The following is a 15,802-nucleotide window of genomic DNA, read 5'->3' on the forward strand; positions in this document are numbered from 1 at the left end:
AATGGTAGTATTATTACATCACAGGAGTACTGTGTGTCTCTGCGCAATAAGTCAGCAAATTGTTTTGCTCCAGATGCACCAAATATAAATTTGACCATTCATTTAGGCTATAAGCTTTTACCAAACACCGTTAACAAAAAACTGTAGAGTAACTCAGACTGCGTAATTCAATTTACACGCTCACACTCAGAGGTACTTTTTTCCCTTACATTTTATACTAATTTAAGTAAAACACTTATATTTTGATGGTTTGTATACATTTAGCTCATACTGCCTATTTTACTTCAGTAAATTATACTCAATGCTTATTCCACAACTGTTCTGCACAAGCAAAAACAATAGAACATTCAACATTGGCAACTTTCAATCCTGCATGTTTGTTTTGGGTCCTCCTACTGGTCACTGAGTGAAACAACATCTCTTGATTGCTAAAAATAGCTGCTGCCTGAACAGCTCTTTAAACCAATAATGACCCTCATACTCGTTGTGCAGCAATGAACACCATCAGTAGATCTGGATTTATGCCATAGTACAAATCCAAGCAACAGCCAGCAGTTATTATAGTTTTTAATTTACATAGATATACAGTTAAATTGACATAAACAAAAGAGAAACTGCATTATGATCCTCTGGCTCTCTGTTGGTGCTTACAGGACAGACTACAAATGATTGGGGACATCAAATGAATTGTTGCAGGAGACTGTGGCGTTAAGGTCCTCTTTCCTTTTTAAGCTTTAGCTTCATATTTCGTCCACAAACGGTGTATTCACCAGCTGTCCACTAGCTGCCATGGTCTTCTTGCCATCAACAAATGATTTTGCAGCCTGTAAAGAGAGAAGAGAGGGTTTTAAAATGTACTGCTTTTGGAATTACATGTTTCTCCATTTATCTCAAGTTATTTCTGTATTACACAAACACCGTTACATTTGTCAAAATGTGACGCAAAGTCTTCGGCTAAAAGTTGAATAAATGACACGCATGGGAGAAGTTTTCTTTCAAGGCTTTCTGCCAGAAATCTCCTTAGGTTTATGCAACAAACCAACTTGATTAGGTTTAGGAAACAATCAGGGTTTAGAATAAAATAAACATTTTTGGCAGAAAGCCCTGAAGACAAAATTCTTAGTTTTAAAGTCTGGGATGTAAATAACTTCAAGCTGAATTTATTGTTCTTTTTGCCGGTCGGCACAACACTGAAACATTATCTCAATATAAAGCTGTTATCATGAACCGGTTAGCAAACAGTTGCCTATTTACTCATTCGGCAGATATGCAAAATTCACATTCATGTGGATTCATGCTTCTGGCAATTAGATGATTATATTATCCATTATATTTATTTTTTAAGCTCTGTTTTTGGGCTCTTTAGCTGATTAATTCTCCACTTTGTTTACCAGCAAGTTGCTTAATGTGTGTGTCTGTTATTTGGTTTCAGACAGGTAGTGTACAGGGCGTGAAGAAAAACTGAACATTATGACTCAAGACAGGCAGGAGAGGAGACACTCACCGTGATCACATCGTTATGGGTGACGGCATCTACAGCCTGGAGAACAGCATCAGGGAGCTGGTACGCCGCGGTGGTCAGCACCTGAGCTCCAATGTCCTCCAACAGACCGTCAGAGCTTTCTATGGACATCAGGTACTCTGATTTCACCTGGTTCCTAGGCAGAGAAGCCACACACACACCAGAGTCAACAACATGTTATCACTATTATTATGGCACAGCTGCTTCACCTCCATGTCTAACGTTACCAAGTGAACTCACTTTGCTCTCGTGACGTCCTCCTCTGATACGTTTCCCTCCGCCACACCTCTTACTTGAGCAACGGCAGCTTTGATCACCTACACAAACAACGACAACAAGCAACACATTTTAGATGCAGTTTCATTTGTTTTGTTGGGATTTAAAAAAGGTGTGAATTTAGAAAATCACCTCTCCTGCAGAGTCAGTTTGGGCAATTGTGTAGACGCCGAACAAGCCAGAGTCAGAGTATGAGGCGTTGAAGGCTGTGGCCTGAAAGACATCTGACATTAGGAGACAAACTCTGCATTTATAACTAATACAACACACCATGCTACAATAAACAAACAAATAAACAAACACCTTACTAGCTGTATTTGTTTTACTTACATCAAAGGGCTGTGTGGTAGCTTTGGCAATACCCTGACTCAGTTTGCTGGAGATGTTTGAGCCCCTCTTTACATGTGGCCCAGCTCCCAAGATCTTTTGCAGCACGCTGAAGGCGTTAGCCTTCGCGCTGCCCGTCGCACCGCCCTCACCGGTAATCAACGAGTGGACCAGGTCGTCATTGTTTTGCACCCGCAGTTCACCTACACAGACGCAGAATAGCATTAGGACAATAACGATAGATCTCAAAAGATGTGATGTCCCGATTGAAGTTAAGTGTTTTACCTCCACGGTACACAGCCTCAGTCATAGGCGCTCCAGCCCCACTGCGGACACTCAGGAGCCCCTCACCCATCTGCCTCAGGACGGAGTGCTTCACACCTGGACGCACAGATCAGATTAAACAAACTTTAACATACAACTTTGGTGGAACACAGAGCACATTCAGAAACTGAAACACACCATACAAATTCCCAGGATAGAAACATCCAGAGGAGCATGATGTGCTGACAGGTAGTGTCGGCATTAGGACATGTTAGTATCACTGTTGCTTTTTTTGTGGACCTACTACCTCCATGTCTTTGGACAGAGGCCTTATAATATTTCAGAGGGGGAGACACACGAGCAGTTTACTTACTTCAACGTGACCACTATGACTTCAGAATGCAGACTAAACATTTGTTAAAAAAAATAAAATAGTGCAGTGATAACCAAAACCTGACAAGTTTGGGAAACAGCAGTAACAAATCAATCCAGTCCAACTCGACACTCACCCAGTCCCACAAGAGCCATTCTGCCAGTGGTGAAATTGTCCTCCACAAATGTCTGCAGCTACAAGACAATAAGGAAACGTGTGTATGAGCTGCGTACGCACTAACAAACAATGAAACGTTTATTCACACGCCTGGCTAACAAAGATCCATACCTGTGTCGAGGAGACACGACCGACCATGTAGTCTGGGCAGTACAGAGAGTTGGACAGGGCATTTTTGTACGCTGCTTCATGCAACTTCTCAATTACACCTGTCAAAGACATTAGAAAAAGCCCCAAATTACACAAATCAAGCACCTGTAAAGTCACAGAAAAACAAAAGTCTTTAGTTTTAGTAATGAGACATATCTCTTACCCTCTCCATGATACGGGTTAAATTAATTAACTACAGCTGCAAAATTATACTTAAATTATTTTTGACACATACAACATGTGTCTTTTACATGATCAAACATCCCACTATGCCCCATTTCTGTTCCCACAGAAATTAAGAGGCCAAATAAGAAAGTACCACTAAATAATGGACATCCGTTTTCTAGATCAGTCCAATCTTGCTCTAATTCAACCGGACAAAGGTGTGCTGACATGCTAGCAGGAACAACCCAATACAACAATGTTTTGCTAAAGTTGGTTAGGAGCTGAACTGTTCCCGTTACTGACCTATCTGAGGACACTGCTGAGCCAGAGCCTTGTCGATCTTCACCCTGGTTGTCAGGTCACTAACCTCCCATGGCCGGAAGTCCTGAGCTGAAGTCATGTTGACCAAAAACTCAAGTAATGAATCTCTGCACACACATACAGATAAAGTCACATTAACACATACTGGAGGCATCACGACAGGAGTAAAACCACATTACAGACTTGACAAAAGGACTCACAGGTGATCTCTCAGGCACTCCGCCGTGTAGACCATGGTCTCCCTTGATGATGTCACACTGGAGATAAACAGATGACAACACAGTTGGTTCAATGTAATGGTATGTATTTATAGCTGGAAATGCATAGATGTTCAGTGTGTGCATGAGTCACTGACCTCAGGCTGCCCCCTACTGCTTCTACACTGCGACATGTCTTGAAGGCAGATGCACCCTTAGTGGTCTAAAAAACAACAAAAGGTTGTTGTACAGAAAGATCTAAAAACAGGTTGTGTTTTACAATACACACTGCAAAAGGCAAATAATAGCCAACTGTCCCCCACAATAAGACGCTAAGAGAAGACACGTTCACAAAATTACCAGGCTTGCTGCCAATCGCAGCACATGAGCGACGCCCTGATTTTCCACAGTCTCGTATCGACTCCCAGTTTTCACGAACACGCCGACGCTGGACATGGGAGAATTGTTTTCCAGCGATGCGATCACCAGACCGTTTGGGAGCTTGGACACCTGAAGAAGCAAAAGGGAAAATGTTACTGAAAACTTGTAAATCAAACTGTTAAGATAAGTACATGTTCAGTTTGATTGTGCAGCAGCTGCATAGTTAAGAACAGCACCTACCTGGACATTTTGGGGAGGGAGAGGTGCCGGTGATGCACGGCCTGCGAGGGGTTCAGTCAGAGCTTCGCTCCTTCTGGCCGCGGCATAGCAACGTTTCTGTGGGAAGGGGTGACACCAAATTCAAGACAGGTGGCATGCAGTGACCTTGACTCAACCCAAAAGTGTTTCTTGGAGAAAGTGGTGAAGCTCCAAGTAGTGCAAAACATTTTTTTGGTTCCAGTTCAATAGCTGACTGGGAGAGAATGTCCTTTCTGGCAAGCACTCCACTGAAGTAGGCTCACACTAGATCTCTGAAGAGTAACATGACATCTAATGTTTCATAGCGGCAGTTGTTGCCTACCTAACTCTGTTTTAAGGACACAAGTGCTTGAGATGTTCCAGTGGTTCCCTTTACAACACCTCCTCCAAGTAATAATAATAATAATAATAATAATAATAATAATAATAATAATATGAGGGGTCACCAAATGACCAACAGGTAATGACATGATTCAATTGTTCATTTTGCCAAGAAAAGCTTGTTTATTTTACATTAAATTAATTTTATCTTAATTTATAAATGTACCCGTAGCCTCTGAAGATTACACATAAAAAACAAAAATGAATAAATCACTTTCCGATTGACCTAGTGACAACCAACACACGAGATACAAGGGAGAAAAAAGTCTATGAACCTGATTGTGTTTGATAGTTTTACTTGTACATCCAATTTAGTTTTTTATGAATCGACCCAATGAATAATGACGTTTATGTACAATATAAGGCTTAACAGACATGACAGGCTCAAAATTAAGAGACACACACACACGCGCACACGCACCAGAGTAGTGCGACCCAACATGACCTAGAAGCGTTACGCTAAGACGAGCACGCAAACAAAGCTGTCAGTTCGAATACCCGGATGTCACTGACCCAATGTGCGATATTCCCCTCGAGACATCTCGATCAAAACAAGCGATACGTGAAGTTCAGAGATGACCTTCAGGTTGCATCCAGCTGAACCACAAGAAAAGCGACAGGGAAAAACGGAGCCAACAGACGATCGTACAGCACGCGCACTTCGCGGTACATCCCGTATACGTGTCAAGAAACGAGTCTGAGATGTTTTACTAAAACCGTGGACGCAAACCTGACGTTAGACAGTTAAGTTAGCTGGACACCTATCGAGCTAACTAGCCAACAGGCTAACTTGAGCTAAACGCGCCTTATGAGCAGCCCTGGAGGAAACGGCGGGCAGAGGTCAGCTCCGGGAGGTCACACAGCTCCGATCAAACGAAGGAAACTACGAGACTCACGGGGAGGCTGTTAAGAGACCGGATTCCTCTCATGGCTCTAGACTCTCCTTCAACCGGTACCGAGAGACAGATATGGCGGCGGACTGACGTTTACCCACAATCCACTGCATTTCGCAGCCGCTCAAAGACGACAGAGGATCTCAAGATAAACGCTCACGACAGGCCCAGAGTCGGTTGTGTCTGGATGGTAACGAGCATTTAAAGTTTTTGCCTCAGCATCGCCGAACGGCTCTGCTTTACCTTACGCTCAAGTTCCGCAACTTGTGCCTTGGTACCTTTTAGACATCTCTAAAGTTACTATAAACCATTAGAAACTAGTTTACGTTTGAAGGACAAAAGAAATAAGTAATTTCCAATTCATTTCGGTTAGATTCAGGAAAAGAAAAAAGTCAAATAAACTGATAATCTGTACTTTGTAAATTAATGGCTCTAAGCAAGCCATATTTACTTGAGTTTAGGTGTCTTTCAATAAAATAAACATTTAGTCAGTTTATCATGTATCTCTGCATTTCATTAATCATGCAAAGCTGATTTTCCCCAAAAATATTTAAAACCTACATCTCGTTTACAATGCATTTGCACTTGTCCCCCTGTCTTGTTTGCCACATTACTGCAGCCTTAGTGCTTACATGTAGATCAGTGCAATATTTTAAAACAATTAGTAAGACTTTAAGGTGTGTCCATGTGCAAATAAGCAAGAAACACAATACGCAGTTAAAAAAAAACTAAACTCCAGAGAACCTTCAAGTCTAACTGAGACTCATTCCCAACTTTTTTTTATTGCTTTTTCCAGAGGTCTACTTTTCTTTCCATTTTTTTCTACAATTCAAATAAATAAAAAAAAACAGGGTTCTCTGATTACATTTAATGACACCAATCCGGTATTTGCATTTCTTAGAACACTTCCGTGTTAATTGGTTTTAGGCTATTTGTGAAATGGGAGGGGAACAAACACCTGCACTCAGTTAAGAACTACAAATCTTTATTAGAATCCACTCCATTTAAAAGTTACTCAAATGTATGACATGTCGCACATTACGTTATAAAAATATACACAAGTGGCAAGACAATCATTCGAAACTTACTAAGTTTAATTACAAAAACACTGCTCACGTTTAAACTTTTTCACAGTAGATTCTTTGGCTCATTGAGCATCTTTTGACAGCACAAAATGTTTACTTTTAGTCTTCCCAACAGGTATTAACACAAATAAATATGCCACCATATAATACAAAAATACACTTTGTTGGCTGTGAAAACCTTCAAAAATGTTTTGAGACTCTCAGACATTACATACCGAGCGAGTTTGGCCTGCTCACCTAGTTATCATTTACTTGAGATTCCGGATATGATCTTTCCTTCGTCACCGTGCTAAAAGACGGGACCAAAGTGAGACTCCTTCCACAAGCTGTCGGATTAAAAACAGACTACTCTTTGGCGCCAGTAACGGCTCAAACAGTGCTGTGCCGAAGCTAGGCATCATCTCAGTCGGCCGTTGTCTACAGCGCCGAGCTTTACGTTTATGGTGCAGCGTCCCCTGCGGAGGGTGCAAAGAACAACCATGAAAGAACTCCTTAGACGCCGGCGCTCAGTTGTCACTTAACGTCCCGGAAAAGCTGCTCATGTTGATGTCCTTCCTCAGCTGAAGGGACACACAGCTGAGCCAGCTGCGACTGGTGGGCATCTCCCCGACGAGCTCCCATGTGTCGGTCTCGTCACAGTACCTCTCTATAGTGTCGTGATATCTGCATGAAACAGGTGATCAGCATGAGAAGACGCGTTTAAAATCAGCACCCATTGCACACTTCTCATTGCATTTAAACTGCACCATGAAGATTTGATGAATTGGTGGGATTTCAAAACACGATTCTTTGCATTTATGGTTGCATGACTTCGATGTTTGAAAAGGATGCACAGAGGTAAAGCCAATAAGTTCCTAAACTGGTTCTTCGGCTCCTGCCGGCATTAAGGGAGCATTACATTCACATTTCTCAGGAGTTTCCCAGATTGTCCCTTACCTGTCCCAGCCTTCTTCTCCTCCCAGGACGTAGATTTTTCCATCCACCACAGCAGCGCCAGGCCGGTAGCGTCGCTCTTTCATGGGAGCGCACATAGTCCACTGATTGGTCTTAGGGCTGTAACACTCCACTTTATCCGTGTTCTCCGTCGAGGCGTGCCACCCACCTGGGAGGACAAATGAGATTGAACTTTATTTCATTAGCGGTTGCCGAGTTGTTGTCGTGGAGCGATATTAAGTGCATCACAGACCTATCGCATAAATCTTTCCTTTGAGCGTGCAAGCAGCTGAGCCAGAGCGAGCGATCTGCATGGGAGCAACCTCTGTCCATGTAGAGGTTTTAGGGTTGTACACCTGAGCGAGGTCTGTGCCGTCCCCATCCTCTAGAACCGCACCACCTTGTAGGACAGAAAACATTTTTAAAATCTGTAAACCTTCCCGCCCAAAAAGTGGGCGTGGAGACTGAGTTTCCTACCAGTGACATAGAGCAGTCCGTCCATGGCCACCACAGCGGGACTCGTGACGGCCATCTTGACAGACTTTGTGAACTGCCAGGAGTTGGTGCGAGGGTTGTAGCACTCCACTGAGTCCAGACGAGAGCTTCCCTCCCAGCCTCCCACTGCATACACAAAGCCGTCCAGCATCACTAGGCCTGAGGAGGGTGAAAGGGGAGGGCGAAGATTAAAGTCCAGTTATGGAGAAACTAATTTCACACAAACAACCATAGAATGCTCAGTGACTTTCTTTCTTGGGAGAGATTAAAGAGGATTGGCAGTTATTGATAGATGTTTACAGTTAATAGGACCTACGAGTTCCTCACTGATTTCCACTCATTTAAAGTACTCTAATACATGGTACTTTTTGGCGCGTTAAGTTTCCTGTGCAGGACAGAAGAAGACGACTGCCTTACCCAACTCCGAACGAGCGACATTCATGGCAGCCATCTCCATCCAGGAGTCAAAGCATGGGTCGTAGCGCCACATCTCCCGGCTGGCTGAGCCATCAGGAAACTCTCCTCCCGCCAAGTACAGGGTGGAGTCTCCAGCGACGCAAAAGACGGAAAGAAGAATGTCACCATCTGAGCTTAGCCGTCGCTCATTTCAGAGAAGCGTCACAATATGGAGGAACGTTTCCTCACCTGACACGACCAGCCCGTGTTTGCTCACAGCGAAGGGCAGGCAGGCCAGAATCTTCCACTGATTCGTCACAGGATCGAAGCTCTCGACGCTACGCAGCACCACCTTGTCGTCCTCCCCGCCAACTGTCACAATCACTTCAGCTGTCCCTGTTGTCATGGCAACAGGAGTAGAGTAACAGAGGGGAGTGACGAGAGGCACGGCGGCCATTGTACGTATACATTGTCCCTCTATGCTCATGTGTCGGGCTGTAACTAATGTTAATTTTTAAGCATAATTTTTTTTAAAATTAATTCTAGGTTTTTCTCAATTTCAAACATGAAACTTAAAAAAAAAAAAAGAACGTGTATCTTTTTCTATAGAAAGGGAACAAAATAAGTCTAACTTTTATTACTCAGAACAAGTTCTCAAATGGGAGTAGGTGTAGCCCTGGGGGTATGCGAGATTTGGTTGCAATACATTTAAAATGAGCGTCCATTAGAAAAAAAACAAAAAAAAACACTTCAACGATAGCAACGTATATGACATCTTTTTTTCATCCAAAATTGCTTTGCACTTGTCAGTGGGTAAAAATATTCAATAGAGGACACGTCACTGAAAAAAAAGGTTGAGAACCACTGATTTCCTTTACATGAATAATAAAATCCAGATTGTATCCAAGTAGTTGTTGAATGTAAATTGAAAACGCGATTACGTCTACACTCCAAAGGGTCCATCCGCAATGCTTTTTTGGTGCATTTACACCTGTTCATTCAGGTGGTCATGCTTTATCGAATTGTAATTCCATCACCCAAAACCCATTATAAAAACACACGGTGCAAAGGGTCCAAGTTATGAAACTACAAATAACTTTTTTTTAAGTGTTAACATACAAGATCTATACATGGACAAACATACACTCTCTACCCATAATGAAAACCCATGCAATGTGAGGAGGTAAACACCTGTGGACCTACGCAGCCTCGCTCTGGGGCAGTAGAGCTCTCCACGGCGGTCCTTCAGCAGCATGTAGTCCTTCGCCTCAGAGATGAGCTTCTGGCACGCCTGGTTCTCCTTCACCACATCCAGAGACTCGATCACATCATGGAGGTAGTATGGGTTGATGAGAGGCAGCCGGATATGTTCAAGCACCTTTGAGGACCGAGAGAGAAATCTCATGAACCGCCGCTGTAACTGTTATCATGTCTAGTTGGAAAGTCACATGGCTCAGTCAAAAGTAAGTCGTTCATTATAAAATGGATGCTCCTGAAATGTACCTCAGCTTGTTTGAACTGACCTTTTCAAAGCTCTGTTTGCGAGTGGTACATTTATTCAACCACGACATGGCGGCCTCAAACACCATCTCCTCTTGAGGCACATTTAGTAAATCACTAGCAATGATTTCTGTGAGTTTGTCCACACAGAGAGACAGGAACTCCTCCTGGGGGGAAAAAAAGGCACGAGAGGAGAAAAGAAAAAAAAAGTGTGAATGACAACCCTTTCACACATGCAACCCACAACACCGGAGTAAATCATCTTGGTGAGGTATAATTTTTAGTTGTGAAAAAGCTTTACATTGAAATGTGTCCTCAAATTTCCTATAGGAGAAAATAATGCCTTTATTACTTGTTTTCTCTGACCATCAGTTGAAAACCCAAAAGATATTAAACCTAATATATAATGGGAAAGAAAAAGAAAAGCAGCAAATCCATCCCATGAATAAGCTGCTTTGGCATTTATACTTAAAAGTACTTTAACAATTTACATACATCAAAAACAGACTTGTGTGTGTTTAAACTAAACTAATCACCGGTCCAGAAAGTTTAGAATTAAAACACCTCTGCCGCCCATGTCAGAAAGCATTATCAATATTGCTCTGTCAGCATCTCACCTGCTGAGAAACACTGCTGAAGTGCTCATGAATGTAGTCCATGCTGTGTTTCTCCAGCAGCTTACAGGAATGGGCCTCAGCGAAGCAGTGGATGCCCACACAGTTCATCTCATCCATCTGACGCTCCATGAAACGACAACATGCTTCCTGCACAGCCATCACGTCCAGCAGGTTGGCTGCAGCCAGCAGCGCCTGGACCCAAAGAACAGAGCTTCTGCAAACACCCTCTTCAGGAATGGTGATGGTAAAAAAGAAAGGAGGAGAAGGGCAGATTTACCTGCACATTTGCTTTAGAAATGTAGACCTCCGACGTGTAGGCATAGCTCACCAGCATGCCAATCATCTGAGGCTCAACTCCATTGATGGCAACACGCTCCTGCTTGGACTCAATCAGGTCAGTGGAAAACATGGCCTGGGGAGAAGCAAAAGAAACATAATTCAGAGCAGTTTGCAGGTTGTTGTTTTGTTTTTTTAAACTCTTTATCTCCTGACAGGGCCGTGAGATAGAGAGAGAGAGCAGTGTTTACCTGGAAGTAGGAGCTGAAGGAGGCCAGCACGATGCGATGGCAGGGGAACTCCTGCCCCCCGCAGCACAGGGTCACGTCACAGAAGGCGTTGTTCAGCCGCAGGGTGTTCAGGCCCTGCAGCACCGCGTTGGGGTGCCAGGCCTCCACGAACATGTAGTCCTCGCTGCTCGGAGGGAAAGGGTCGACGGCGTCGGCGGCGGCGGCGTCCTCCTGCAACACCGTGGACTGGGAGGGCGACCCAGCGGCGCTGACGGCGACTATTTCAGCCATGTCTCCCTTTGCGAGCCAAGCCTGGGAGGTTAGCGGAGGCAGACGAGACATGACAGTTATGCACGGCCACTTTGGATGAAGCCCACGGTTTGGATGTTAGTCGGCGAGGTAGCTAGTTCTCAGTAAGTTAGCTCTAATTTAAAAAGTGATGGTTTGCACAAGTCGCGGGAGAAGCAACGAGGCGGAGACTATCTGAGATTGTTTATTTGCTCACTAATGAAGCTTAGCGGCGCAAAGCGAGCCTTTCGTTACCTCTCGAGTTAAAGTAATCCGTCGGTTCAGCAAAACACACGGCAGGCGAGACCAGGCGGTTAGCAGCTGTCACAGCGAAGCGTATTACCTGTTGGACATAATCGTGACCGCTACAGCGCGAGCACACTCTCTCCGCACACCGTCGAGTAACGACCAAGATTTAAAGGGTCTCGGAAGTCCCGCCCACAGCTCAAGATAATTTACCGCGGAGTACTTCCGGCTTTGCTTCGACTCCTGCGCGTTCATTTAATTCAGACCTTTGATTGAGTCATAATTCGGAGTTTTGTTTCGATCTCTGTTGAAGTTGTTATTAAAGTTATTCAAGGTCAAGGTATGATTATATAACAATGTTATAGAATTTACAGAAACACTTGACATCGTGTTTTGTATAAGTTTTTAAAAATATATTTTTGCATTTTTGATTTTTCTCATTTTATACTTATACACACATGGCAGTGGCTAGATGCATGCACTATTTTAAATTGGTTATGCCTCATTTGAAACAGTACCTGAAAGATTGATGGCCCAAAGCGTTTGACAGGGCGAGAAGAAGTATGCACTTTGCTTTTAATTAAATGACTGGCAGTTGCATGTTTACACATGCGCAGCAGACTTAAAACATCAAGGAATAGTTTAAGTCTTGGCTCTGGTCAGGTAATAATCTGCTTTTTATGTCTAAAATTCCCCACTACGATCACCAGCCCGTTGCTAATTGTGTCTGCCGTTTGGTGCTTGACAGGTTGTGGTTTTATCAGAACTTTTTGTCTGAAAACAGCTACCTGTTGGGTCTAGTGTACATCTCTTGTTGAACTGTAGAAGACTAAGATCCAGGTCCCTATAATGTAATGACAACTAGAGAACACAGACACATCTCATTAACTAGGAGACAACTTTTTTTTTCCGTTTCATTTATTTGATATTATGTTATCAATTGCAAAAATGATTTGTAAAAATCTGCCACTGACTCTGTTATCTCATTTGTTGAGAAACAGTCACAAATTCTGCACTGAAATATGTTGACGATGATAATGTGGATTTAAGATCAAGTTGCTGGACATCATGCTGTTTATAAATTGGTTTTAACATGGATAATTCTCAATGAACAGATTATTGCAAAAGAAATTGAATTACACGTTTTTTGCAGTAAAAATAGTTGTTGAAAGAAACAGTTTGTTTGTACAGAAAATTAAACTCTTGCCTCTATTTACAAAAAGTAGACTCATTTTAAGATTCAAACTGGATTATAAATCACTGGTAATGTGGTTTTAGATCACAAGAAGCTGTCCTTCATGATGCCAGGAGTCTCCAATGTGTTCTTTCTGCGGGCAACAGCTTCCAGGATCTTCTTCCTGGGTCCCAGCTGGATGCGAATGCCTTTGAGGTCTTCGTCAGAGCAAAGCATCAGCGCCTCCAGGTCGAGGTGTTCTCTGCTGAATGCAAGCCCAAACTCTGGCAAGGAGATGGTAGACAGGAATGCATCCAAAGGAGAAGTTTCCTCATCGTCCTCATCATCCAGTCCCAGATCTTCCTGATCCCACGGCAGGCCAGCATCAGCATTCCCCTCGAAGCCAGCGCCGCCTTCCTCCTCAAACAACTCATTCTGAACGAGGTAGCCGAGACTTTCGTTGTTCTCGCTCGGCATGTCCTCTGACTCCTGCCCTATTTTCTTCATGAAAATCAGACCTCCAAGACCGGGCCGATTGAAGATGGACTGTTTGACTTGGCCTGGCTCGTCGTTGTCATAATCTTCAAAGCCTGTCATTCCATCTCTGTCTAACATGCTCTCATCCTGCTCATTGAAGACATCAAGAAACTCTGGCTGCTCTGATGCTCCACTCTCCTGTTTGAGAAAAATAACGTTCCCGTCTCCTCCCAGCCTCTGCAGTGTGCCTTTATCTTTCATCCCAAGCTTCTTTTGCAGCGTGCCCTTAACTCTGGCTGTAAGGGAGCCCGATTTATCAACCGCAATAAGTTTGGAGAACTGTTCATTGAGGCTGGACATGGTACTACCGTCTGAAAATCCTGATTCCATGCTGGCCTCTGAGATGGAACCAGTATTGCCTACTCCACGTTGCATTTTATCCATCTTGCTCTGATGTCTCTTCTTCACCTTCTCACAGAGCTTCACACGCCTCTCCGCTTCTTTGATGGCCTCCTTCTTTAGATTGGCGACCTTCTTGGGGTTTTGGTTGGTCTGCTGTGAGGCGGCAGCATCTAGGAAGCGCACGCAGTCCATGCGGTCACGAGTTGCAGCCACGTCCATGGCTGTGTGGGATTCATTGTCCAGGGCAAAAAGGTTGGCACCAAAGTTGACCAGGAAGCTAAGGATGTGCATGTGGCCGTTGCCCGCAGCGTGGTGCAACGGTGTGTTTCCCCAGATGTCACTCCGGTTGGGGTCTCCTCTGTATGGCACAAAAGATATAGATTGTAGGTAAATAACTTTTTTATTTCTTGCCACTCTCTATTGTATAATAATATAAAATAATAGCATATAATATAATAATGATTCATCCTCTATCCAGTTCAAACTGGTTTGAAATACAAACATTCTAATGATTATTTATTTACTATTGCGGTATTTGATTTGATCGACAAAACCCACTTTTTAAAGGGACACAATATTAAAGTGGCAATATTTATTCATAACATCCTGAAATCTAAAGCACCTCAATGCAAACTTTAAAAAAAAAAAAAAGTCACATGAATGCAACAAAAATTCATAAACCCATTTCCCGAAATATATACCTTGAAATGTAAGAACATAACTTACATGAAGCCTTTTATACATAGAATATACTGACAACATAATAACAAAATTATATCAAACCTAATAAGTTAACTATTAAGATGTAAAGTCCTCCTGTGCCGTGTCTCATTGTCACAGCCATAAAAGACCTGATTGATGTTTCTGTAACAGCTAGTCATAAATCCCATTTACCAAAGCGGAAAAAGCTTTAGTCAATTCTGGCCACGTAGGTTATGCGTGTTACACCCTACATATCCAACACACATCTTTTCTTAACCTAATTTTTCAGCCAAAATGTTGTTCTAGATTCAAGCCCGTCTTTTGTTGTGTTGAATGAAGGCCAGTGGGGACGGATAAAGGGGTCTTTTGTTTCAAGCTTTCTTTGGCTGATTAAACATTTGGCTCAGCTCATGGGGGGGAAGTGGAATTGAGTTTTAGCTCATTATATAACGATTAAAAACGTGTTGAAAACCTCATAGGAAGTCATTAATAACTGTTAAAGTGGTAATAAAAATTAAAAAAGGCATCAAATAAATCACTTTTCAGCCATTATGTTCGATTGATATAAATGTAGTTTATATCATACATACAATAATATGAGATAATTTGCAATAAAATGTACACATTTGTATGTCTTTGTGTATTAATACAGCCAAAAATGTTAACATTTCAATAAACGTCAAAGAACTGAGGTGATGGGATGTAAAGTTGATTTACATGTGAAATGAAACCCAGTGAGAAAGAGGAGTGTCATTTGCTTACTCTCTGCTGCATATGAGCTGAAGTGCATCGACATGTCCGTGGAAAGCAGCGAGTAAGGTGGGAGTCATGCCATCTTCATCCGGTGTGTTCAGGTCCTTCCTCGTGGCCTCTTTTAAGAGGTCCAAGTAGCCATCAATTGCTGCCTTGTGGTACCTAGACATCTCTTCACAAGAGCAGAAAAAGTCCAAACAAATCTGTCCACTTATTCCTCTCACACTCGAAACAGATTCACAGAATGACTCGACTGCAGACCCGAGCAAACAAAGTGGCCACTGGGCGTCAACGGATCAGCAGCTCACAGCCATAAAACAAAAGCAAAGTCCAGTTTACTGCTGTCAGCTGCACCATAGATAGATAGATAGATAGATAGATAGATAGATAGATAGATAGATAGATAGATAGATAGATAGATAGATAGATAGATATTATTTTGTTAGCTCAGCATTTATATATATGTGTGTGTGTGTGTGTGTGTGTGTGTGTGTGTGTGTGTGTGTGTGTTAAATACAAAATGCACAATATATATAAAACAAA

The 15,802-nt window shown here is 42.8% G+C and overlaps 3 protein-coding genes across 6 annotated transcripts; all 3 read right to left on the reverse strand.

Annotated features, from left to right (window-relative positions):
• Nucleotides 1-552: 552 nt before the first annotated feature.
• On the reverse strand, nt 553-5,778 carry uqcrc2a (ubiquinol-cytochrome c reductase core protein 2a). Its single transcript, XM_068578474.1, has 14 exons — nt 5,689-5,778; nt 4,394-4,489; nt 4,133-4,282; nt 3,931-3,995; nt 3,776-3,832; nt 3,558-3,682; nt 3,051-3,148; nt 2,899-2,956; nt 2,411-2,506; nt 2,129-2,328; nt 1,931-2,011; nt 1,763-1,839; nt 1,505-1,658; nt 553-824 (listed from the first exon to the last, which is right to left on the reverse strand). The coding sequence occupies exons 1-14, from the start codon at nt 5,719-5,721 to the stop codon at nt 741-743; spliced, it is 1,374 nt and encodes a 457-aa protein (XP_068434575.1). The 5' UTR covers nt 5,722-5,778; the 3' UTR covers nt 553-740.
• An 891-nt stretch (nt 5,779-6,669) lies between these two features.
• On the reverse strand, nt 6,670-11,917 carry si:ch211-256e16.3 (kelch-like protein diablo). 4 transcript variants are annotated; one of them, XM_068578580.1, is made up of 12 exons: nt 11,849-11,917; nt 11,239-11,529; nt 10,989-11,123; nt 10,712-10,903; nt 10,118-10,261; nt 9,786-9,972; nt 8,844-8,990; nt 8,616-8,744; nt 8,181-8,357; nt 7,957-8,103; nt 7,707-7,872; nt 6,670-7,433 (listed from the first exon to the last, which is right to left on the reverse strand). In XM_068578580.1, the coding sequence occupies exons 2-12, from the start codon at nt 11,506-11,508 to the stop codon at nt 7,277-7,279; spliced, it is 1,851 nt and encodes a 616-aa protein (XP_068434681.1). In that variant the 5' UTR covers nt 11,509-11,529; nt 11,849-11,917; the 3' UTR covers nt 6,670-7,276. The 4 variants fall into 4 exon arrangements, with proteins under 4 accessions (XP_068434681.1, XP_068434679.1, XP_068434678.1 ...); XM_068578578.1 differs by having other exon boundaries at nt 11,761-11,907; XM_068578577.1 differs by having other exon boundaries at nt 9,798-9,972; nt 11,239-11,907.
• An 803-nt stretch (nt 11,918-12,720) lies between these two features.
• anks4b (ankyrin repeat and sterile alpha motif domain containing 4B) lies at nt 12,721-15,452 on the reverse strand. The gene is made up of 2 exons (XM_068578590.1): nt 15,269-15,452; nt 12,721-14,162 (listed from the first exon to the last, which is right to left on the reverse strand). The coding sequence occupies exons 1-2, from the start codon at nt 15,427-15,429 to the stop codon at nt 13,031-13,033; spliced, it is 1,293 nt and encodes a 430-aa protein (XP_068434691.1). The 5' UTR covers nt 15,430-15,452; the 3' UTR covers nt 12,721-13,030.
• Nucleotides 15,453-15,802: the final 350 nt, after the last annotated feature.

This window comes from Clinocottus analis, unplaced genomic scaffold (assembly GCF_023055335.1).
Source record: "Clinocottus analis isolate CAN_PGR_092001 unplaced genomic scaffold, fCliAna1.0.p SCAF_16, whole genome shotgun sequence".
NCBI classification, from domain to species: domain Eukaryota; kingdom Metazoa; phylum Chordata; class Actinopteri; order Perciformes; family Cottidae; genus Clinocottus; species Clinocottus analis.

Bases quoted from the DNA above. Each gene is read 5' to 3' on its own strand.
- uqcrc2a (XM_068578474.1), bottom strand. From the start codon at position 5,721: ATGAGAGGAATCCGGTCTCTTAACAGCCTCCCC. The intron at 2,957-3,050 runs GTATGGATCTTT...ATTGTCTTGTAG, and splicing joins GTCGTGTCTCCTCGACACAG to CTGCAGACATTTGTGGAGGA. The intron at 2,012-2,128 runs GTAAGTAAAACA...GATGTCTTTCAG, and splicing joins CTACCACACAGCCCTTTGAT to GCCACAGCCTTCAACGCCTC.
- si:ch211-256e16.3 (XM_068578576.1), bottom strand. From the start codon at position 11,559: ATGTCTCGTCTGCCTCCGCTAACCTCCCAGGCTTGGCTCGCAAAGGGA. The intron at 8,991-9,785 runs GTGTTTACCTCC...CCATGACAACAG, and splicing joins GAGGCTGCGTAGGTCCACAG to GGACAGCTGAAGTGATTGTG. The intron at 7,434-7,706 runs GTAAGGGACAAT...TGTTTCATGCAG, and splicing joins GGAGAAGAAGGCTGGGACAG to ATATCACGACACTATAGAGA.
- anks4b (XM_068578590.1), bottom strand. From the start codon at position 15,429: ATGTCTAGGTACCACAAGGCAGCAATTGATGGCTACTTGGACCTCTTA. The intron at 14,163-15,268 runs GTAAGCAAATGA...TGTGCCATACAG, and splicing joins CAGCTCATATGCAGCAGAGA to AGGAGACCCCAACCGGAGTG.